At 39.9% G+C, this 26,471-nt stretch overlaps 1 protein-coding gene across 2 annotated transcripts in view; it reads left to right on the forward strand.

Annotated features, from left to right (window-relative positions):
- Positions 1-5,070: 5,070 nt before the first annotated feature.
- The window catches only part of LOC150079614 (uncharacterized), an 88,846-nt gene continuing 67,445 nt past the window's right edge, over positions 5,071-26,471 (forward strand). Inside the window, exon 1 of one of the 2 annotated variants that reach the window (XM_090384158.1) lies at positions 5,071-5,408. In XM_090384158.1, the coding sequence (XP_090240284.1) occupies positions 5,223-5,408 (186 nt within the window). In that variant the 5' untranslated portion in view covers positions 5,071-5,222. The remainder of the gene's footprint in view (positions 5,409-26,471) is intronic. The other variant, XM_090384159.1, reaches the window with a different exon arrangement.

The raw sequence follows: 26,471 nt of genomic DNA on the forward strand, positions 1-26,471 counted from the left end.
CAAAACCAATCCTCGCCCAGCATACCTCGAGCAGATTCTATCTATGTGATGCAATAAGATCTGGAAATTTTCCGCAGGAGAACAGTATGCCGAAACCAAACAAAAGGAGAAGTTCATCAGTGACACAGAGGCACACGTAACACAGGCAGAAGACAAACCAGAAATAGCAGTTAATACAATATCCTGGTTTATTACAACAATAGCCGACTTAGGAGGGACTTCAGAAACTGCAATTATTCTGCATGATGTTGGATAACCTGCTATTATGTGATCATGTCCTCCCACCCGTGCCGTATAATAAGGTTCCTGGATACACACAAGATCATAATTGCCCTCAAAGGCGGCAACCCTAATTTCATCAGCAACAGCACGAGACCTCTGTCCATTGATTTGTAAAATTTTTAGACACTTGTAATTATTAGAATAACCTGTATTGGCAATCATAAGGTTTGTATTATTCATTGTATGTTCTCCTGTCTGTCATCTCAACAACTCTGATATATTCTGGACATTTATTATCTCGAACTGAATGATCATGGTCTCGACCTCTTCTCTTACAGTTGATACACTTAGGGGAACTGTCCTTGTTGGGACATTCATTGAAAATATGTCCACTATTTGCACAGTGGCCACATGATACCGTTTTGTGTGAACAATTCTGCGAAGAGTGGCCATAGCCAAGACAACGAAAACACTTGCTAACCACAGTGAACTTCCTAAATCGGTGCGATCCAAAGCCCAAAAAGATTCTGTTATTCTTAAACAACCATTTATAAAGACGTGGGCTGAATCCAATGATCCAGTTAACGACATTAGTTCCAGAGCCCGAACTAAACCGAAATGAAACTTCTTGATTAACCTCCCCCTGAGTGACATTGTAGTCCTGAAAGTTTTTGTAGTACAAATCCTCCAAAATGTCCTGTTTGGTAAAATCCTTAGGAACTCCGTAAATTAAAACAGTTGGATTAGTAAATTTTGGTTTCTCAACCGACAATCCTGCTTGTTTAAAAGTTAAATTCTCAGTTATCTTACATGCATCTTCTTGGCAAGTTGTCTCCAAAAGTACTGCTTTATTACGCAAAAGACGAATACTTTTAATTTTCATGTTTTTATATTCTTTTTTAATCTCCTCAGTTACTGTCGATTTTACGGTCTGACTCGAATCAATCTCAGAACCCTCGGCCGGACGAAAAATAACTATATTATTAGGATCAGACCGAGACTCAGAAACTCCACGAGCAAATCCGCGAGTACTCTCACGATCCCCTGCTGATTTCAACAAAACCTGTTCATCTACCACAGACAAGCCACCTTCAACAGCCTTTGCAAACGTTTTAGATCTAGGATATAATCTCCCAGCCACAGTTTGCGTCTTCACCAAATTGTTAAGAAGTTCAACTCGAGTCTCAAGCTCAGCAGAGTGAACCTTCAGCCGTTCATTATCTACAAGTAAAGTTGTGGTCACTGCCTCCAAGTCCGCCCAAAAACCCAAAATACGACTAGAAGCAGCACTCGTAACCCCACAGGATTCAGAAAACAAAAAATCCGTGAGAGCCTTCTTAACTTTAGATACCGCAGAACAAAATCCCAAGACCTCCGAAACCTGTCCTGAAGTAGGATCATCATCAGAAGGTGGACTCAATATAGATTCCCATCTCTGAGTCTCTCTCACACCCTGATTCTTTTCAGAAGTAGGCGACTTCAAAGAAGCAACCTCTGCATCTCCCTCAAGCTTCACAGAAGCGGATGATTCCACAATAAGCTTCGAGGGGCGATCAACATTGTCTTTGTCTGTATCACTATTTTTATCCCTGTCTCCATGAACCACAACCCGAGGAGTCAAGGGAACCTTACGACCTTTTAATGTTTTAAACACCTCAGGAGATTTAATCAAAGATGACTCCGAGTCAGAAGAAGTACCTCCCTCAGAATCATTTTTACATTGATCCTTTTCAGTAGGAACAGATTTTTTGCGTTTGTTCTTACTCTTGTCACCCTTAGAATTTCCCTTTATTGATTTGACTGCGCTTTTACCCTTATGTCTCTTGGGGGCTTCCAGTTTATCCCCAGCCTCACCAGAAAAAACTCCCTCTGCATCTGAGTCCCGTACAGTCTCACTAATAAATTCTGTGTCCATAATGTGTTTAAATTTAAAGAAAACAGAACCAAATTTTCCTTAAGTTCTAGTAATGTCCTCTTCTTCCTGTAATAAAAAATCTTTATTTATAAAATCCTCATCTTCTTGACTGTCCTGAAAAAACACCTACCTACCAGCCTCTGTAATAAACTGTTAATTCAATAAAATATGTGTGTGAGACTATTTTCTATGTATACAGCTGGATGAAAAATCAGCATGAAAGTTTTGATTTTCACAAATCCTGAATTCTATATCTCGGCTCCTAATCACCAGATGGAGCTGGAAAATATCTAGAAAAATAAGTTATTTTCTGAGGAATACAACCTCCAAAGATGAACTCCTCAATCCTAATAGATAAGGAGATATTAATTGTTTAAGTTTTGTCAATCTTAGCCCAAAACAAGCCCACAGTCAATCCTATGTTAACCTATGGGGATTTTCCATCCAAAGGAAAACCTATGAAATTTGAATGTTTTCCACAATATGGTGGTTGATAAATGGTTACAGTTACGTATAGATGTCACTCTCAATGTTACATGGTATCCCAGGACACACAAAATGGAATTAAACCCTGGTAGCCATTTTGTCCCATTCAAAGTCTATGGGGTAATGCTATTCCTATGGGAAATTCATAACTGGTTTTGTGTAATGTTAACTCTATGGGATAATGTATCTCTATGTAATCACAATCTGTGAAACTGAAAAAGTTTAAATCACGTATATCTTGTGAAATTCTCAATCCCGACCAGCAAAATTTAACACCTAAACTCACCACCACTTATACTATCACTGGCACATATTTTCTTACATCAGGTATTGCTATATCCGCACTTACAAGTCCAAAACTTAGGAGCACATATTCACATGACTTCAACACTATAAAGCCTCGAACAAATGAATGAATTCAGAGCTAATTGCTGACAGCCTTTATAGGTTAAAATGTCACACACACACACACACAGCTTCTAGCAATTAGAAGTTTCGGGGAGGGATGTCTCATGACTTCTGGTAGGTTAGCTTACTCACAAACAATGAATGAAACTAAGGTTGTTTATAACCAACGAGAAGGTGGGTCGCCAGAAGTCCATTAATATATGAACAGAGGTATTACATTTTTAAATTTCTCATATAATACACAAAAAATCACCATCTTAGCTCTGAAAACTAAATTTTTAATAATTTTTATGTTCTTTTATCCGATCGTTTTATTTTACTGCCATTACATGAAATTTTCTTCATCTCACCTACACGTTCTCCAACTTCGGGAGAGCATACGCCAGTAATAACTTTCACTGTGGTCGGTTTTCTTCTATCTTTTTCTCTAATTGTCCCATCTATGTGGGATGAGCCTCCACAAAAATTATTAGATTCCTTCAGCGACCAAACGGACGGAGATTTTATGTATTATATCTACAATTTACAGATAAATACATAAATTAATCTCTGCCTATCTGAGGGATGAAAAACTCTCATCAATTACTGGAGGTAAAAAATTCCCAAACTCTAGTCTAAGTCCGACTAACTGCAGCTTCGAGTGTAGAATACTTTACAAGTTTCTTCCAGTCGGCGATGGAAATCAAATACAGTAATTGGCTATGCAGCTCTCTGGCGTATCGACTACATTGGTCACAGCGTCAGTTCGTATGGTATGAACTAGCGCTGTGGCCATACGGTCAGAGTGGCATATGGTGTTCACGGACTGATCAGTATATTGCGGCTCTACGGAGAATACCTTCTTCCCCCCCCCCCACGAGAACAGTTTAACAATTCTTCCAGTCTCTAACCGAATTCGAACCATAACCCCTCCAAAAGAGGGCCAAATGGCGAACCGATCAATGAATACATAAATCGAAAGCAAACTTTACAAAAATAATAGTTTTAAATCTAGAAAGCTAATCGGACCTTACAAGGCGAATGTACATCATTTTTTAAAAATATCAAAACGGTGTAGTGTTATGTGTAATTCAAATTACACAATGAAACGACAGGCACTTGATAATTTAATAAGTCTGCGCGGTGGCACAGTGTATCGTCACCGTCCTCCCCACACCGGGTGGAAAAGGCCTGGCTTCGAATCTCGTCGATGACGCGAGGAACTTTAATGGACTTTTTTCCCTCCGTGGCTGAGTTAGTCGGTCTCAGGCGTAGATAGCAAGGTTTACCCCCCAGAAGCTGGGGTTTTTCGTCCAGCAAAACAGACAAATCGATCATGGAACACATGCAATTAACAGACATAAGACAACACAGCACGGCAGATGAATTTAATTATTGGGGTGGCTTAAAAATAATAGTTTGGTTTCATAATTTAATTAATAATGTTATTTAGAAATAATAATAAAAACTAATATAAATACATACAGTTACTTTATGAGTTGAACTGAAACCGCACCCAAACCACAAAATTTACTGAAAACCTAACTCGATGTAGAACTCTATTGGTGGTAGTGGTGGTGGGTAGGGGGGAAGAGATTACACAATTTGTCATCTCCTCATCGCTTTTTTTGTTAATTTTCTGTTTACATCAAAACAAAGTGATACACTTCACCATTATAAATCATGTTTCTTTCTATCATTATTTATCACAATTGTTGCCTCAAACGCCCATTTATTCTAATTTTCTACCTACTGTAATTTTCGTTAAGAATAAAGTTAGGATTTACGTTGTAAATAAGTGTTTCATACTGCAAATATGATCCACAAAGCACATTTCAAAAATGCTTTTAATTGCAGTTCAATCTCCCAACTTAAGGTATGCATGCGTCATACTGAAAGCTTTAATTCTTGGCCCACTGACATTCTCACAGTGTATCTCGTTCCATTTCCTACAACCCTCTCGTACGGAATCGATAGGTAGTGACGTATGGCTATGTCTCGTGATCTGCGGGTTAATGACGTCATTGCTCCATAAAGTCTTTCGTGTCCCCAGAAGCTGCTGCAGCTGCAGCCATTCCCAGTCAAACCAATCGACGCTGGAGGCGTCAGCCCAGTGCCGCTCGTCGGCTGTTTCCCTGTGTCACTAAGTCAATTAACCCTAAAACGTCCCCCCCGCGTATCCTCGGATTTCAGGTGCGCCCCTATTGTAAGGATGCCCCGCTCTTTCCTCACGCGACCCTTCGTAGCATTGGCCATACCTGGCATGCATTTGGTTGACAAGATCAACGAGTTGAAACGTCAGCAACAGGAGCAGAACAGGCGAAAAGTTACAGAACGGGAACTGGCCCATCTCAACCATAAGATTGTAAGTTGTCCTGATGCTTCCTGTACCAAAAAGGTATTTACTAAGTTTAGGATATTTTAACAATTTAGTCTTTGTATGACGTACATGTGCATGTCATACATTAGTATGCTCTGGAATGGGACAGATCAATATGTAGTGAAGTAGTTCGCGAAGTTAAGCGATATCTATCACAGCCAAGGAAAGTGATCCATGGCTGATACCTTTATGAATCTTTTTGCATGAATTCCGTCATATCAAAGGACAGTAAACAAAATAAACAGTTGCTTTTTTTATGTCATGACATTTTTACTGTTTTTTAGTTTATTTTTTCTTTTATTGTCTGTTTTTATACGATGTTTCCTAGCTTAATTTGGTACACTATAATCAATAATTTTCACATTTCAATCGATTAAAAGATTAAATGTAAACTGAAGTAAATTTGTTTTTATATATTTTCATCAGAAGTACAGCATTTTTGTTTTGAAGAAGAAAATTCAGATGGGAACTGAATATCGTCTGCTTTTTTCTGTGAGATTTTTTTTTAACTGTTGCTCATTTGACTTAACTACCGATCGATAAAAGTTTAATATTCCCTTTCAGGCAATCTTTTTATTTATATTAATTATTATTATTATAATTTTTTTCTGAATGATCAAGTAGAATGTAGTGACTGATTTTTTATCAAGCATTATCCTTTAGTGTAAAAAAAAATAAATAAAAAGACGACGTTAATTAATATGCGTCACTAACTATAAAATGGTCTTTCAGAAACTGCCATACGTTGCATGTTGTAAGCCCCTTTATAAACTGGCGTTATAAACTTTTAACCTTTCTGAAGTTGATTTCCCTGAACGAAGAGCATCTGAGAATAAGGGAACAAAATTTAAAATAATTTAAAACGAGTGTGCTTTCCTCCATTATTGTATAAAGTCTGAATTAGAAAATTTCTGTGTTGCATGATTTCAAAATAAACTGAAAACATCAGAAAACTATCCCAAATTTGGTCACTACATAGTGACATAAACTTATTTTAGTTCTGTGGAAACAAAAAATAACTTGTCACAATTTAGTTAGTAGTAACATTTTATAAAATGTAACTATAAATGGTTAGGAAATAATCGCAGTTATTGAATATAAATGTTTCGCTGCTGGCTTTTGTGAGTTTAAGGATATAAAATAGCCTAAAGTCGAGGTGTTTATTATATGTTAATAGTTTAGCCAACATTATATTTTAAGTTTTTAGTTTCGGCTAAAATTAAACCTTACACAAGAATTTGAATTTTATATCAATTTCACGTTTAATTCGACCTGGCGATTCTCTGTTATCAACAAAATATTAATATCGAAAAACCATGAATCAAAGATGAAGCAAAAGAAAAGCAGGATTAAATTTAAAGAAAGTTACTGAATATCTTTATGGAAACTCACCATTGATAAATCAAGAGCTAATCCTGAAACAACAAAAAAGTAGAATGAAAGATCAAGAGCGAAATATTAGATAAAATGTTTTCACGTATTTCAGACAAATTTTCATTAAATTGAACGTCTGGCCACCAAGGGCGCTGCTGTTCCATAATTTTTTTATTCAATCATAACCGAATTGAAAAATTAAAATAAACCTTAAATGACTACAAAAAGCTGCAGGTTATACTACGTTTTTAAGTAATATTAAAAGAAATCCACAAAAACAGATCATATTTGGATTAGTTTTAAGAATCAGTCGAAAATAAGAGGCTTGTCTTGAAACAATTTAAGCATTAGGTTTTGGGTAGCTATACAAAAATAATCACACGATTTCCTGTCCTGTCCTGGAATTTGAATGCGCTTTTAAAATTTGTGCGCATGTGCATTACTTTTCACAATCAGATAGCAAAACCCAGCGGCTTATATCAAGGTCTTATGACATCTTGTTAACGTCATGAGACCTTGATATTTTTCTAGAAATTTTTCTAACATTAATTTTTGGGAAGATATGATAAAACTAAACTTTACAAGAAATACACCGAAGAATAAACATTCACGATGAAAAATTTTGATTCTTCAATGTGTAAACTTTTTCTTTCTTCCAAAATCGGAATTTTTCAAGGGGAAATTGAGTATCATAGAAAATGAGAGCAGAAGCAGTAGACGCGTTTTTGCGAGAATGAAAACAACACTGAGTTTTAGAAGGGCTGAATTTTCTTTGCCCCATTGGAGAGTTACCTGATGATCGCATTTAAGCAATTGGGGTGGATATTGAAGAAGTTGAAGCTGTCAGCACAGAGCAAGGTTCCTTAAACGGAATATGAAATGTAACGTGCTATCTTAGCAAAAAGATGTGTACAATTTCCACTTTGTGGAAATTGTACACATCTTTTTGCTAAGATAAAACATACAAGAAGACGAGTGGAAGGTACCACTGAACCCTGGGGAATGCAAGCATTGGTGGAGAAGTTAAAAGATAGAGAGCCACCTACCATCACCCTCAATGAGTGATCAGAGAGAAACCTGGATACCCAATTGGGAAAACCAGTCCAAAAGATGGAAGCGTGTTTAGGAGATTTTATGCCAAAGACGTTTATTTACGGGAAATTCTTGATTTCCCGTAAATAATTACGAGAAATCAAGAATTGCTAAACTAATGAGATATACTGATAAATAAATACAAGCGGTTTTCCGGTTACATAAAATTCTCTCTATAATATGAAGTTCTCTGACCATGTGGTCGTCCCGGAGTATAAAGAGAAAATTTATTTATTATATTATATCGTATAAAAGTACACCGAGATTTTACTTTGATCAAGTGGGTCTCAAAAAAGTTCTTTGCTTCAGAAGTAGGAGAATTTTTTCGTGGTCCAAGCGTGACAAAAGCAGTGTTGACAGTTATTGATATTGTTAAATGATAGTTTTTTTCTTTTTTGAATCATTGAGACAGTTCTCATCGATTTTAAGTCTTTTAAAACGTTTACTTTGCATTATTGCTTTTTAAAAAGCAGCCGGAAGAACTTTAATCGAAATATTTTTTTTATGCAAACACGGGATAAACAAAATATAAACTATAAAGGCAATTTTCTCCCAAACTGAAATAGATGGGATATCCACATTTTGTCGAGCAAGGATTTTCCCTTTGTAGGAATAATTTCGAATTTTGATTTCGAAATGCAGTGTACTGCAAATCCCTGCAGTGTACTGGCGATTTTTCTTAATTTCTTAGCAGATAATTTCGCGGTGATATGCATTTGCCACCTAGCTTTAAAACATGAAAATACTTGAATTACCTATTTCAAGTATTTCTTTAAATTGTGTAGGCTGTTCAGCTTCGGAAAATTTTTGGCGGTAACTTAATGAATTTTTATATAGACGCATTTTCATACAATGTATACACTAATTTATTATATACTAATATTATACCACTTTATTTATATATTAATATCAAATAGGTCCCACCTTAGCTCCTAGAACTACCTGGATTAGTTGGCATCGACTCCACGAGTGTGGAAAGCGTGCCACAGGTATGATCGTTCATGTTGGCTTACTGCTTCTCACAGTTGCTGACTGGATGGTTGAGGATCTCTGTTCCGAACAGCTCGTTCTACCTCACCCCACAAGTGCTCAATTTAATTGATTTCTAATGGCTGGGAAGGCTCACGCAGTAAGCTGAATTCAGTCTCTTGTTCTAGAAGCTAGTTCTGTACAATTCTGGCCTTGTGACATGGGCATTATTCGCTGATGGATACACTGTAGCTACAAGGGGATAAAACTTAGTTGGAAACAATTTCCTGATAACCTGTGGAATCCAAATGTGGCTCCACTGGTATCAAGGAGTCCAATGGGAACTATGAAAACATTCCCCACACCATTACACTGCCGCCACCAGCATGCACTGTTCGTACGTACCAGAATGGGTCCATGGACTCATGCTGTTTTCGCCATATTCTGTTCTTCCCAATTGTGCCTTCTTGTTTTGTGCTGACAGGATTGAACCCAGTTCAGTCGTCGGCTGCGGTACCCCCATTAGTAACAACTGTTGTATTGGGTTGTTATTGGGATAAAAATTCTAAAAAGCCCTTAAAAAATGTGACATTTACTGAAGTCATGGAGATATTAGGAATCATTAACTCTATGGTATAAATATTCTAAAAAAAAGTATTCAACGAGATATGTCTATATAATAACTTTCCTGAATATTAACAGATTTAGAGCGGGTAAAGCTCCTTTTAAGAGGACTCCATCATGGTTAATTCCCAACTGACAAATGAAGTATTTTTAACTTTCTTTTGCTAATTGTGATAAAAGACTTCGGTCCTGCAAATTGCGGCGGTTGGAAATTAGACACTTGTGAGGAGACTTTGTTGAAGTGTTTTTAAAGATTTAAGCGGATTGAGTAAACTTAATGATAATGAAACTATTCTCAGACAACGCACACAAGGGGACAAAGTTAATTTGAAAAAGGATGGCTGCAGGATAAATGTGCTAAAATATGCTTTTAGCCAGAGAGTAATTGATTTTTGGAACAAACTACCATATAGTGTTGTGGAAGTCGATAGTTTCAATAAATTTAAGGAAGAATTAGACATTATCAGAAAGGATGGACAGATGAGGTGGGTAGTTGCTTTTTATGACTGATGCTGTATCAGCTTGCTTCCTTGCATCATTTGCTCATGGTACTACTGCTACTATGATGCATTTAAATTCTTAATTTCTGTAGTGTATTAAACAGCAAAGAAATATGATGTCGCTATCTCCAAGATTTTCTGTTTATATTCCGGCACGACAACCGAGTCAGTAGAGTTTACAATAAAAAATCGTCAATACAGATATTTATCGTATTTAGTAGTCACAGGCTTGAACTCCGGTCCGCTCAAATAACGCGTGCTATGCACTCCCGCTCTTGACCACTGGGCTACGTCAGGCAAGCAGAATTAAAAAATCTAAAATAAATTCGCAAGCGGATAGCAATGAGAGTTCAAATGATTTCCATCTATGGAGCAAAGAAAAAGGATGAGAAGTTCTTACACACGCACAGTAACTCAAAATCGCACATAAAAAGAACAGGTTGGCCTTTTCTGTTATCTAGCGTAAAGGTTACACCTCTATAAATCTAATGTATTGAACAAAATCAATAGACTTAGTATTCACACCCAGAGATGACTGCGAAATGCCACTGTATATATTTTTTCATTCTCACATATCCTTTACCACTTATCACTGAATATCTTAACATCCGCTTTCAAATAAAAAAAAAAAAAAAAAAAAAAATCCGAGTATACCTTTTATTCCCGTAAGGTAACCATTCAATTTCACTTTGAACTTAGCCAGACTTACTGCCTCTGCCAAGCTGGGAGAAAATTTATTTCTCCGTTCGACATCCTCTGCCTATAGATGAACTTCACGAGATTCAACCTTTTATTATTCCCTGAGATTTTATGTTTGCATTTACCGACTCTTGTTTCACCTACGAAGGAGAACAGGCCTTCCTCATTCATTTTTTTCAAACTTTCAACGCCTTGTACACCTCAATCAGATCGCTTCTTATTTGTCTAATTGTCAAACTTTTCAGTCCACACCTTCTAAACTGTTCTTCGTACATGCATCAAATCACCTACTCCTGCTTGCGTCTCTGGTTCCGCAAACGAGTTTCATTGTACCCTCTACTACGGTCTTCGTCTAGAAATATCAACCTTAACACGATTTCTTTATTGGAAATGAACATATCCTTATTTCAACCATTTTCATTGCCTTCCAAAGCTTTGCGAAGAAATTGTTTGAAAGACGCCACCAACTTCGTGGTTCGCCCAATCTTCCTGGAACTGCGACTTCTGGAGTTTCAACTATTTAAATATACCAATATTTCTATGCAACACAGTCTGCAAAACCTACTGAGTCTGTATTCCTTCGATGTCTTGGACCCCCTTACGATGAACTCAAGACCGGCCGCTCTGCTACTCCTCAAGCGTAATATGAAGAAGCATATCTTCAGGTTTTTTGGTAGAACGCCTATTGACCACCAGCTGCACCTGCTAGCACCACTTCGGTGCGGGAATTCTAGCACCAAACATCTGTTGGTCATGGGGTCATTTCAACTTGTTTTTTCCTTCTTTACACTTTTATTTCTTCTTTTTTCAATTTCTTCTATCCTTGTATGAATGAGTGTCATTCTGTGTGTAAGTATGCATGAATGTACTGCCACTCTCCGATGAGCCGGGATGCCGGCATCTCTGAGCCCTTCTTTGTTCCTAGTAATGTGGGATCTGGTGGCACCCACAGGATTTGAGCTACTGCCTGTGGGTGTGAGTGTTTTTTTTTTTTTTTTTTTTGTGGTTGTTTTGTTTTGTCTGTTTTGGACAGCACCTGTATAATTGTGGTCCACTTCCCCATAATGTGAACAAATGTCGGTGAGTAGCCTTCCTAGTGATCGCTGCTCCCTGATAACAAAGTGACCAGAAACAACTAAATAATACAACATACACTCTCTGCACAAATATAGCACTACACATATTTCTGGCCATTTTAGGGAGTTCTGTATCATCACAGAGTGATATGGCGGAGTTGAACTAGCGTCAGGAGCCGCTCTACATAAGATACACCTCATGATCATGTCCACATGCATCAATTTTCACAAATCACCAATCTGTTCGCCTTTCTTTGAGCCATTTTTAGGAGTTCTATGTCATTTCTTTAGACATGGCTTCTAGTTCTGAATACAATCTTCCAAATGTATTACAAAACATTAACCACAGAAGCCTTGAATGCTTATATACTATTAAAAATACTCCACGAGGAAGATTCCAAGTTGGATGAATAAGGAAGTTGCCAGATTACTTGAGCAGAAAAAGACGGCATGGAAAAGTTGCAGAGAAATAAAAATTACTGAAGCCTATTAACAGCTACAACTTTATCTGTAACAGTGTCACAAAAAAGGTTAGGCTGGCAAAGGCAGATTAACGAGAAATCGCCAGCAAAGAGAACAGAGTGGAGATAAGGAATTCTTCACATAAATGCAAAGAAGAGAAGGACAAACCAAGTCGGACCCTTATGTAACGGACGTGAGATAGTATTAGATACCCCAGCTGAAGTTACAGATGAACTCAAGTTATTTTGCATCGATATTTACAGAAGAAAAACTCTGTGTCAATGAGAAATTATGGGAGTGCAGTTGAAAAAAAAAAGTAATTAATGATGTTTAAATTCCACATGTTTATTTAATGAAAAAACTTTCGAGCCTACAGGCCAGTAAGGATTCTGGGTAATGGCATGTACCCTATAATCTTAAGGGAGCGGCAAGTGAGTGCATTGAACCATTGAGGCGAATTATGAGAGCATCACTGGACTCGAGAGTGATTCCATTGGACTGGAAAAGTGCCAATGATACATTATAAGGGTGGTTCTAAGAGTGAGTGGAAAATTTACCGGATGGTCAATCCGGTCAAACTTTAGTAGTAGGAAAAATCATGGAGACAATGATAATAGGTGGAATTTAGGATCATTTAGATAGAAATAGAATTCTGAAGGATACTCAGCATGGTTTTGTAATGGGAAAATCATGTTTAACTAATCTGATTAGTTATTTTGACAGCATCACTCAAGAGCTGGATTTAGGGATTTTTTTTTTTTTTTTTTTTTGGCGCATCGGCTTCTGTGGCCATAATGCACCTCCCAAAGTTTCTGCATTTTACTCTGATCCAAGCCCGAGGCGGGATTCGAACCCGCGACCTTGGACGGAGACCACCAAGGGTGAGATAACCAGAAGATATCTACCTGACCTCCAGAAAATCTACCCAAAACAGCCGACCTGATACTTCCCAGGGTACCATTTGACATCTCTAATAACAGGACACGGACCCTACAATGAGAAGCTGCACGGATTCGGACTCACTGAGGACCCAAACTGTACGTGCGGGGAGACAGAAAGCTGGAATCACATAGTGTACGAGTGCCCACAATATGAAGACCTCAGAGGGGTACTTATAACAAAAATAAGATACCTACCAAAAGGATTGGAATCCCATTTCATAGATACTGAGGATGAATACAGAGCATTATCCCAGTTCGCACAAGACCTCTTCATCAGGAGAAGGACATTAATCACCATCTACAATGACTGACATCAAGTACCACTATTGAGACACCAGCCAGCACAATGTAAAGGCTGCAACTAAAGATGAGGGGCACAAGGACGGAGCTTGCCCCATGAGTAAAGAAACTTGAAACAATAGCTGCCAATAGCCATATGGCGATCTGAAGAGGGCACTCTAGCCCCCTTCACCTTTAAACCTACTTCCCTGGGGAGGGACATTTTCGTCCTCCTCTCCTCTCCACCCTATATCTTCTACTCTGGTGGGACATGGGCATGTCCCACTGAAAACTGGGGCTACCTACTCTATTGGCCCCATATTTCTGTCTTTTTCCCCCCAGCCTTCTGCCTCCCCCCCTCTCTATCTATAAGCTAGCGAAAGCCCTACCCAAAAACTTAACATATCTAAATTACCTTACGCCCATAACTTGGCCTAGCAAAACTAAGCGATTCTACCCCTACGTCGACGCGTTTCTGTTTTTTTTTTTTTTTTTTTTTTTAAGGTCCTAGCCGCCGAAATCTCAGGAAATTAAATGGCAGGACCTGCCAGAGTGAAACAGACTACTGGGTTCCTGGTCTGCCTCCACGGGGCGTAAGTGGGGCAACGTTGGGCCTCAGTAGGGGCCCAGCGGCTAAATGACCAGATGAACAACGGTACAAGGCATCACACATGTACAAAGTCCATACACTTTTAAATCTCTGGCTTTTCCAGTCAACTGGTTCACCCACAATGTAAACTACGCGGAGATGGGGGGAACCCCTTGTGCCGTTTGACCCTAAATACACTTACACTTACTTACCTTTGGGTTGCTAGGCAGGCACTTTACCCACCTGGCTAGCCCGGTCGGCATTTAGGGAATAATTTCGACATTATTTATTTGGATTTCAGCAAAGCATTTGGCTCAGTCCCACATGAGCGGTTACTTTATAAGCTGGAACAGAATGGAATCACAGGGAAATTCTTTAGATGGATAGCTGGATGGCTTTAGGGTAGGAGGCAGAGTGTTGTGATAAACGGTTATTCTTCAGATTGGAATGATATAAGAAATGGGGTTCCCCAAGGATCTGTTGTTTTAGATTTCCATAAATGGAAATCTAAAATTATCTGATGTCTAATCTGATGTTTATCTGATGTCTAAATTTTCAGATTACGTAAAGCTTGGTAGAGTAGTTAATGATCACCTCCAAGCAGAGCTTCTTCAGAGTGAACTAGATAGACTTCAGGGATTATCAGAAAAATGGCAGCTATGCTATAATCCAACAAAGTGTAAGGTATTACACCTGGGAAACAGTAACCCCAAAATAACTTATGCACTTGGTGGAGTTGAACTAAAGCCGTTATTGGGGGAAAGGGACTTGGATATTACGATACGGTCAGACATTAAGTTCTCCGAGCATTGTAGACAGGTTGCAAGGAAGGCCCATGGTGTCCTGTCGATAATTTATCGAACAATTGCTAGTAGAGATAAGGACGTCATAATCCCATTATATAAGGCTATTGTTAGACCACACTTGGAATACTGTTTTCAAGTATGGAGACCGCACCTAAAGAAAGACATTGTGCTTCTTGAAAGGGTCAAAAGACGGGTAACTTGCCTGGTGAGATCAGCATGTCCATATGAGGAAAGACTTCGAATATGTGGGTTGAGCTTGGAAACTAGGCACCTTAGAGGAGACTTGATTGAGGTGTTTAAGGCTCTGAGAGGCATAAGTAAAAAAAAAAAAAAAAATTCTGTTTATACTCCAGCACGACAACGAAGTCAGTACAAATATTTATCGTATTTACCAGTCACGGGCTTGAATCCCGGTCCACTTAAGGAACGCGTGCTATGCACTCTCGCTCCTGACCACTGGGCTACGTCAGGCCTAAAATGAATGAGGACAAAATTTTCACTGTTATAAATGATTCTAGAACTAGGGGTCATAATTTCAAGTTACGGGAAGGGATTGCAGGAAGTTTTATTTTAGCCAGCGAGTTATAAATTACTGGAATAAGTTACCTTCATGGGTGATAGAGGTTGACAGTTTGGGGAAATTCAAAGATCAGCTGGATAACCTATGCAAGGAGGGAAACGCATAGGTTGTCTATTTCCTTTTCTCTTATTATTTATTATTTTTTAAAATTTTCTTCTTAAATTTTTATTTATTTATTTTTTTATATTATTTTATTTATTTATTTTTTATTTTATTTCTTTATTTATTTTTTATTTTATTTATTTATTTATTTTTTATTTTATTTCTTTATTTATTTTTTATTTTATTTATTTATTTATTTTTTAGCTGGTGCAGCATAAGCCATAGGTTTCCTTGCACCATGTGGCCATTGCTAATACTAATGCTGTCTAACCATGATAATGGCGTTCTTTTTCCTATTAGCAAAGGTCCTGTAAGCTACGAACGGGACACCATGTCTTCCTAGCTGCCTGTTTGCATTGCATGGATCAATAAGGTTATTGTTGATTATTCATGTCTGACCGAATCGTAACATCCCTATATATTTTTTCGGAGGGGTATGAAACCGCTCCTCTATCCCTTCGCTTATGCGATTCCATGATTTCTGTTTCCCAAATGGATAATCTTATATTTAGAAACATTAAACTTTAGTTGTTATTTTTCGGACCACATATCGAACCGATCCAAGGCTTTTTGGAGCAACATGGCATGGCTCTTATTGTTCAGCACATTTCAAGGATACAATGAATATTGACTCTGCGAAAGCAAAAAAGAGAAAAAATAAAACTTCATAGTCAATTGAGAGGAACAGAAAAACTTTCTAATTATAAATCATGAATGTGCAACTCTACAGAAGACTAAAAAGAAATCTGAAAACAAAAAGAAAGGAAACTTTATTACTGTGATTCTATTTTTATTCAGTATGTATCCTATGCCCCATCTCCTTGTCCTATTTTTCCACTACACTATTTCAAATGCATCTCACAAAGCATTGAATAAAACTACAAGACCACTAAAAGTCACTGTAGCAATTTTACTTTAGATGATAAGATGATGTAGGAATTGCCAAAATTCTTTACACGACTGTGGTCCACAGTCAATCAGAAATAAATGCTACATAAATATCCCATTTATTTCTACGTTTATCTGATCGGCTGCCTTTATCTAAGTTCCAGGAATGGAGTCCACTTGGAGGAATGCCAGACTTGGGAACTTACAAGAAACTGCGACATTTATACGTTCGCCATATGGAGACATTTTCTCTTATATACCAAAGGTCAGCTGGCTATCGCCGGGAGAGATTGCTCTTCGCGTTCATCCGCTGCAGCATCCTTGTCCCTCCGCTGATTAGGAAGAGACTTGCATCTCACATTATTGATTCTGAAATCATCCTCCACACATGCGCACCTCGTACTAATGGGCACCAGTTAGTTCGATAGTACCAGTTATTCCTAGAAATAAAGGATAATTTGCTCTAATCTTTTATGTGTATAGCTAAACACATCTAGAATTTAACTAACTAAGCATTATAGTGAACTTTATCTGCTACTGGCTAAAATAAAGTTGACTATATTAATTCTCTGAAAGTTGCTCCTTTCTGAGTGTTTCTGTAAAATAGAGTGTTTGATTTTGTCATTTCGAAACCTTTGTTTTTCTAATATTCGATTTATCATGTATCAACTGACAGAATATGCTTATTTGTCAAGCATAAACGTTTTTGTTATCTGAAACTCACTCCCCCCCCCCTATATTTTCGAATTTCATTTTGTCAATGTTGTTGACTTTTTTTCAGAGAGAGAGACTTTTATCTGATGGCGAAATAAAGGCATTTCCAAAGAATAATACATTGTTGGTATTGATTTTAGCTATTTGATCTGTGCCATCATTTTTTTCCCATCGTAATGTCAACACATTACGTTGTTCAAGTAATGACAAGCACGTGACTAGATTACTATTGGATTAATCTGATCAAGCACGTAACCCTGTACAGTGCATACTCGTAACAGCCAAGCTTGGACCACTGTAAAGTGTCTATTAAACGCCAAAGCAGCTAAGGCTATGAGGCGTCATCACTGTGTCTGTGAATTGCGTGCTTTCTGTGGTCTGTTTGCTGGATGAAAATCCTGACATTCTGTAAAATAAAAACTATGCAGCCCTCGCCCGAGACCAACTTACTCTACCACGTTGTGAAAAAGCCGATACCCGTTATTTACGCGCCACATGTGAAAAACCCAGGAGTTTGCATTTTAACATAAAAAAAAAAAATATATATATATATATATATATATATTCCAGTAAAGCAAATTGAATGAACATAGTGGGTGGTGTTTTCCTGTCAAATTAGATTACTGCTTATCAAATTAACACCCAAAGATAAGTGGACGGAAGGAACTTTTATAGGACTTTTTTCACAATGGATGATCTACTAGACGAAGGGGTTTTTTTTGTTTGTTTTTTGTTGTTTTTTTTTGGAAGGCAAAATAAACTTCCACCTAGCGTTGTGGAAGTGAGTATTTTGAATAAGTTTAAAGCAGATTATTAGAAGGAATGGGCAAATGAAGTAGGTAGTTATCATTTTTTATTTGTTTGGCTACTGCTGTATAAAGTTTGCTTCGTTGCATCACGTTTAGAATACTAACACTAGCTGTGGTTTTCCAAAACCAAAAACACTAACGTGCTCTGGCGCCTCCGTAGCCAGGTGGGAAGGAGCAGCAGTGCGCAGCACACGCTTCTTGATTAGACCGGGGTTCGAGCCCGTCACCACCAAATACGGAGGATGCGGAAAGGTCAAGGAATGACCACCGCATATCCCGGAGCAATATGGCCTTAGTTGCTAATGCTCCTAAAAACCAACAAAACAAACAAACAAACTAACGTGCTAGAAGAACACGCACAAACATGACAAACATTTTTCATCCTGCAAACAAAATTCCATAATCAAGATATCCCATCTATACATCCTATCTTGATTATAGAACTGTATAGAATACACCCAATTTACAAACATGACACTGACAGCTGTCACGGCCTTTATTATAACCATATTATAAATGATTCAGGCCAACAGCAAATCGTAAACAGATGGAGTCTCTTTCGTTGCCACAAAAAGAAACCAATTCTAGGAGCATCCGTTGAATCACCTACATGGAAGCTGGATTGTTTCCTGAAACGTAATTATTGTCTAGTTGTACCGTATATTATTTCGAATCCTTAACCGAGTACCATAAATAATTCCATGAATCATTTGTGCAGCAAGTTCCAAATATAGCGGCCACGTCACGATAGATAAGGTCGTTAAGTGAGTTGCACATCTGACCCACTTAGTCATTGATATATATATGCGAGAAATGGCCCAGTGCATAGTGAAGGCGCGTGTAATCTATTGACGTCACCTTTCGATTGGCCCTTATTAGCCTTTGGGAAACACCGTCTGCTCCACCTGAGGCTATAAATTGACATAGGTGGATAAATGATTAGGGGGTTAGCTATACTGGAACGGTACGCGTCGTCTTGGAAGTTTAGCAATTCATTATTGAGCAGTGGAGGCGACACTTCTAGCATCTACCGGGAGAAGAATAAAAGTGATTAATAGTGAATAAAAAATTGAACAGGTGCCATTACATGTAGGCACTGATTACAAGGAGAAGAGTCCTAGAATAGATACATTTCCAATTCTGCGTATGCCGTTACAGTCATGTATTGCGCATGCGTTAGGCAGTTTCATAATGGGGAATTCCTTGTTTCATATGTATACCCAGGGCACGATTTAATGATTTTTTTCATGACGAGGTTCTCTGAAGTTATATGTGACTTCAGTTATTCTTTCCCAAGAATTAATGATTCGGAATCAGTCGACTGGTGCAGTTTATTTCATGAATATGATTAGGAGAAGGCAACATCTTTTGTCCTAGCCAAATATTCTCTAATGAGAAACTCCAATTTCTGTCAGCATACTAAATGCTAGCTGAACTAATGTATCTAGAAAACTTTGCCAACTAATTAATTCCACAAACAGAATAAGTTTACTTTGAACTCCTTCACTTAATCAACAAGAATGTATTCGTGAAAGGAATATATAATGATCTTTTATCAAGTTCCCTTTTGTCCTTAAAAGCAAACATACCCTGCAATCTGCAGCGCTTTCTATTTATACTGAAAGTCGATTGCAGTTATAGAACCTACAGAGTTAAAAAAAAAAATTAATCCGGCACAATAATTTTGGTTAATAAAATTCAAATCCAAAACAGAACAAATCATAATATAAGAGGGCTGTTTGAAAAGTAAGGTAACAAATTTTAACGGAAAAAAATTCTTTCCGAACAGTGAAACATTAAAAAGGCACATATATACAACGGTGCACCAGCACATATATACAACGCTTATGCTACACCAGCCAAAAACCAGAAAAAAAAAAAAAAAAAAAAAAAAATCGAGTTAACCTGGGAGAGAGAGAGAAGTAGAAAAGGAATCATCACCAAGAAAGAGAAGAATGATGATATCTTTTGCTACAGAACGCTGTACGCCATCTTTGTTACATTAGGTAAGTGCGCCAGAATGGCTGCCCTACTTGAAACGTGGCCAAAGAAAGAACGATAGGCAGCTATTCGATTTCTGAATGTTAAAGGGAATAAGTTCACAGAAATTCATTGGTAACCGACCTGCCTTTGGCCCAAAGTCTTGTCCTACTGTTATCCATTGCTACTCAGTCCTGAGTTAGCTCCTTCTCGCTTTCATATGTTAAGACGTTGGAGGGGGAAAAAATGGAAGAGAATACACACTCAGTGATCAATGAATTATAACAACCTACCTAATACTGTGTTGGGCCATTGTCGGCATGGACAACAGCTGCTATTCGTTAGACACTGACTTCACTAGATGTGAAGGCAGCCATAGAGTCTGCAGCCATGCTGCCTGCAAGGCTTTCCACAGTGTCGCAATAAACGGTTGCGTGTCCATATGCTTCATCCCACAGGTGTTCATTTGGACAGAGGTCAGGCGAATTTGGAGGCAAATCAAGATGGGTGATATCTTCACTTCATTCCTCGAACCATTTGTGCATAGTACGGGCCCGATGACAATGCGCATTATCGCCTTAGAAGATCCAGTTTCTGTTCGAGAAAAATGCAACATGGCAAATTGCACATGGCTCCTAAGAGCTGCCAGTAGACCTTGCCAACGAAACGTGGGTCCATACACACCAGGAGTCCCAGTCCTTGCAAGCAAAACATACTCTATATTAAGCAACCACTGCTACCTGCCTGGATAGTGGGCACCATGCAATTGATATATGGACTCGTGTATCCATTTCGACCACACGCGGAGTCCGTCGGCGTGTTGCATCAGGTATTTGGACCCATCCGACCAGCACACTCGTTTCCAGTTCTCCACTGTTCAAACAGTGTACTGTTAACACCATATCATTCAGCCGTCGACGATGATCAGCGGTGAGGAGAGGGTGTCTCTTGGGTCGTCAGTTGTGGAACCCCATATGTCTGAGTGTTTGGCACATAATCATTTGGGGTATTGTTCTTGCCTTCCTTATACTGTATTGCAATGTCAACTATCGCACAGTGACCTTCCGTGGAGCCGGTACAATGCGTTGCATCCTTCGCTTACCACGAACATCCATCTTGTGTAATCCTTTACAGTTCTGTCGGTGGGAGGTGATTTGACCCGTTCGACACCATTCTTTGTACATCTAAACCACAGTGGGCCTTGAGGAACCAACAAGACGCGCTGTTTCCGATATGGAAGCACCCGACGCAATCATACCCTTTTGAAACTCCGTGATATTTTTACTACGCCCCATACCTGGTACTTAATCCTTCAACTTGCACGACTAGATGCAAATTACCAGTGCTCTAGTGTATAAAGCTGTTCGTCTTTTTATGTTGCGAGCTATGCGGCATAGGCTTGTGGATATACACCGATGAGCCAGAACATTATGACCAGCGAGTCGTTATGCAAATCTAAGCAATTGCAGGTGAACTAAGGCGCGTGCGCGGGTCAGGACACTGTATAAAGAACACCTCATACTGAGAGCTCCGTTAATCAGTTCTTCAGATGGAAAGGCAGCGGACTTAACCGAGTTTGACAAAGGCCAAATTGTAATGGCCAGACGACCTGGCCATTACAATTTGGGTCAGAGCATATCAAAAAAAAAAAAAACCTATTATATTTAGGCCACCCGAATAATTAAATCCATCTGCTGTGCATTATGTCTGTAAATTGCGCGTGTTCTATGGACGATTTGTCTGATTTGTTGGACGAAAAACCCGTTTCTGGGGGGGGGGAGACCTTGCTATCTATGCCTGAGACCGACTAACTGAGCCACAGAGTGAAAAACGCCCACTAAAGTTCCTCGCGTCATGACGGGATTCGAACCTGGGCCTTTTTCACCCGGTATGGGAATGACGGTGATGATACCACTGCGCTATCCGCACAGACTGGTCAGAGTATAGCTGAAACAGCACGGTTGGTGGGATGCTCAAGGTCAGCTGTGGTCAGTACCTACCGAAAGTGGTCCGAGGAGGGGAAACCCACGAACCGCCAGAGAGTTGTTGGACGACCACGGCTCATCTATGTTCGAGGTGAGCAAAGGCTCTCCCGAATGGTACATGGCAACAGAAGGGAAACTGTGGCGCAACTCGCCGGTAATTTGCATGCTGGTGATGGGAGTAATGTGTCACAACACACAGCAGTACATCGAACCGTGCTGAAAATTGGGCTGTGTAGCCGCAGGCTGCTCCGAATGGCCATGCTAACCACAGTTCACCGGCGACAACGCCTACAATGGTCACGGGAGCATCGAAACTGGACCTTGAGTGATTGGAAGAAGGTCGTCGGGCCCGATGAATCACGTTTCCCCTTGCACTATGTGGACAGCTGGGTACATGTGCGTCATTTACTTGGGGAAGTGATGGCGCCTGGATGCATCATGGGACAAAAACAAGTCAGTGGCAGCAGTGTCATGCTTTGGGCAATGTTGTACTGGGTTACCCTGGATCCAGTCACCCATGTGCCGGCACTCTGGTGTCTACCACCTACCTAAACAGGAGTGCCCGGTTTGCTGTAATTTTCAGATTTGCTCTGCTGTCCTCAGCCAGACAGCAGAATGAGGTCGTGTGCATAGGCTTGGGACAAGGCGTTTCCACGATTGAGATTTAGAAATCCGTCCAGTACCACGTTCCAAAGAAGTGGGCCCAGAATGGAGCCTTGTGGGCATTCTTTTTAAATTGATCTTGTTACTGTGCAGTATGGAGCAGTGACTTTGAGACAGATCTGTTGGATAGATATGTACTTATGCACTTAAATAGGTTGATTGGAAGATTGGCCTCCAAGAGCCTACCGAGGACGCTTGGCGACCAGAAGGTGTCAAACGCCCCAGCGAAGTCGATTGCAATGACGCGGAAGTATTTCCGATCTGTTGTTGCGGTAGCGTTGATAATGTTTTGCAGGGCATCAGTGGTGGAGTGTCCGTTCCGAAAGCCGAACTGATTCGAGAACTCTAGGCCTAATGAAAATGTCCTTTCCGAAAGCCGAACTGATTCGAGAACTCTAGGCCTGTATTTGAATAGTGGTTTTATTTCCTATTTCTATGCAGGTATTTCAGCAGTTTGCAGAGTACTGTAAGGAGTGCTATGTGTCGATATTACCCCGGGAGGTCCTGCCGCTTTGTTGGATTTTTTAGGATTAGTCTGAGCGTTGCCACCCTCCAAGCATAGGAAAGTATCCTTCTTTTAGGCATTTGTTGTATAATTTTGTTTTTCCTCCGAAATGGTCTCAACTGTCTTCTTAATAATATCTGGTTCTAAAAGATCGTCCCCTGGGGACTTCTTGTTCCTCAGCTTGGCAGCCGCAATCTCCAGCTCAATCCTGGTGAAGGGTTCCTCTTCCTGTGTTGTTGTGTAGGAGATATTTTGTTGGCAGAGCTGTGTTTGCTCCAGGGTGGATAGATCCAGATGTTCCGGAAACATGGCGTCTAAGGTATTTTTAATTGATTCTCCTGATCTGCACTGGTTCTCCCCAGGACAGCTGGTTACATACCTGCTTACTGGTCACGGCACCATCGGACATAACCTATCAAACTTTTGACTCAGTGACACCCCCCACCATGCTATTGTGGAATGACAGCAATACATGGGAGCATCTTATGCACCACTCTCATTTATATGACGACCTTCGTTGCCGCCTTATCACTAAAATCCAATACGTATTACAGAACCAAGAGGACTGTATACTGAGGAGGAGGGTAGTTACAGAGCCCTAACAAAATATGCACAGGACCTCTTCGACAGAAGACGAACCTTCCCCGTGCCACAATCCCAGCAAGCACAACCAATGTAAACCCTGGCTAACTCCCTCAATGAAACCACAAAATCTGAAACCACCAAAGATCACTGGAATCTACCAAGCCTGACCATGAATAACTTGGCCATATAAACCACTACACAATGTCCATGGACGGACACTCAGCCGACTGAACCAAACTACTTAAGATGAGACCACATCCCATGGAAGATAAACACTGATTGGGCTGGACCAGACCATGGACGTGACAACCACAGACAAGACTGACAGACTCAACCCAAGGAACTGACCAAAAGCAGACATACTGCTACTACGTGACAATCGCGGACTGGACCAAACACCTCGATGTGATAACCACGGACTCGACTCAAGGATTTCACCAAATAGCAAGCATACTGCCACCGAGCCTTACTGGCGATCTGTGCCAGCTCCCTTGCTTGGCCCACTTTAACCTCCCTGTCGGGGGAGGAGTTGACGGTCCTCCCCTCCACCCCTCTTTCTCCCTCTGGCGGAGAATGGGATGCCCCACTGACATCTGATTGGGGTCGTCTTCACTATTGACCCCATCCTTCTGTCGTTCTCCTCCCAGCCTTCAGTCTCCCTCCCCTCTCTATCTCAATGCTAGCATGCGCCCCACATGTCAAAATCTAACTTTGTCCAAATTACTTTTCGCTCGCATTTTGGCCTCTCAATCTTCAAGCGCTCTCCCCATGCAATCGATCAATTATTAAATAATTATATGTATATATAGATTCATTTATTTTTTTAAAGGTCCTAGCCACTGAAATCTCAGGAAATTAGGTGGCAAGACCTGCCAGAGTAAATGCAAACTATTAGGTACCTGGTCTGCCTCCACGGGTAACGTCGGGCCTCAGCAGAGGTCTGGGAGCTAAATGGCTAGAAGAACAACGGTACGTGACACTACACATTCCAAGATCCACACACTTTTAAATCTCTGGCCTTTACAGCGAACTATATCACACCACAATGTAAACTACGCTGAGATGGAGGAAACCCTTGGTGCCGACTGACCTGAAATACACTTGACACTTTACCTAAACATCATTGCTGACCAGGTACACCCTTTCATGGTAACGGTCTTCCCCTCTGGCAGTGCCATCTTTCAGCAGGATAATGAGCCATGCCACACCGCCCGGATTGTTCGAGACTGGTTCGCGCAACATGAGGAAGACTTCCAGTATTATCCTGACCGAAATTCCTCAGACATCAATCCCATCGAGCACCTATAGTGTGTTGGAACAGCAATCTACGGTGGTCCGTGGTTGAGACGCCGTAGATCGGAGACCAACAACGTGGTTGAGCGTAGATCGGAGATCAACCATGGACCTTACAGGAGTTAATGAATCTGCTGGTTACGTGTTGGTATCAGATACCACAAGACATATTTAGAAATCTTGTAGCATCCATGCCTCGCCGAGTACGAGCTGTTTTGGCTGCACGTGGAGGACCAACATCATATTAGGTAGGTGGTCATAATGTTTTGGCTCATCGGTGTAGTAGTTATAATTCAGTCACATCACTGTGTGTGTGTGTGTGTGTGTGTATGTAAATTGCGCATGTCTGTGGCCGATTTGCCTGTGTACCGGACGAAAAACCCGAGTTTCCTGCAGGAATAAACCATGCAACCCTCGCCTGAGACCGACTAATCAGCCACGTTATGCAAAAGCTCATAAAAATTTCTCCCATCATTGACGATATTCGAACCGGGGCCTTTCCCACACGGGTGAGGACAACAGTGCTTATATGCACTGTGTTAATGCGAGAGCTGGTAATACGATGATTGATTACAACACTTCAATCACCTGAAGATTTTCGCACGGCTCGCTTGGTATGCCAGTGACCAGGGTAAAAGGGTATAATGCCTAGAGACTGACTTGTGTTGTTCCCCAACATGATTAATTTATTAACAGAAAATTAAATTATATGCGAGGGGAGGTTTAAAGACGAGAAAGATGGATGCATCTAACTCAGCTCAACAACAGAATTTTTACAGTATGTGTGTATATACATATACGCACCACACACAGCAAGACTATTTGTGTCACTGTCCTGCATACAAAAAAAAACAAACAAACAAAAAAAGAAAACCGTCATTTAGGGCCACCGAAAATTACTTCATCTACCTGTGTATAATGTCAATACATAGTATGCTGATTCCTCACGGCCTTAGCTGCCTTGGCGCTAATGATGGCTCATGGTTTTTATCTCCGGAACTCGGATTTCTTTCAGGAAGCAGCAAACCGACCAAAAACCTACACGCAGTTACAGACATAATATGTTAAAAAAGATGGCAAGTGAGATGGAATTCCTCGATCAAAGGAGCAGTGACCAGATGTTTTATACCTGATATTAAATTCACTACCTCAAAAAGTAATCAGTTTTTGTTCTATCCAAGCCTTTTTACATCATACATTCTAACTGGCCATGGTTCTTTGAAGGCTCGTCTTCAATTCAATCTAGCCACGTCAGATACCCATTTCTGCGGCGCCTCTGAAGACTGGAGTCATGTCTTATTCTTTTGCCCAGTTTACAAAGATTTAAGACAAACATTATCTAGAAGAGTACATAATTTCTCTCCTGGAAATTAAAGACATCTTATTGCAAATCAAAATGCCTTCTCATCTCAGAATGTCTTTGTTAACCTTAAAGTTATCCAAATGCCAAATAGAAAGGATACGTAATCCAATTACTTTTGTGCATCGTCCTATTGCCCTCCTGGGTAGCACAGTTGGAAGAATCGCCGTCCTCCCCGCACCGGGTGGAAAAGACCCGAGTTCAAG

The sequence above is a fragment of the Mastigoproctus giganteus genome, chromosome 10, assembly GCF_048544385.1.
Source record: "Mastigoproctus giganteus isolate SK-2022 chromosome 10, ASM4854438v1, whole genome shotgun sequence".
In the NCBI taxonomy this organism is placed as follows: domain Eukaryota; kingdom Metazoa; phylum Arthropoda; class Arachnida; order Uropygi; family Thelyphonidae; genus Mastigoproctus; species Mastigoproctus giganteus.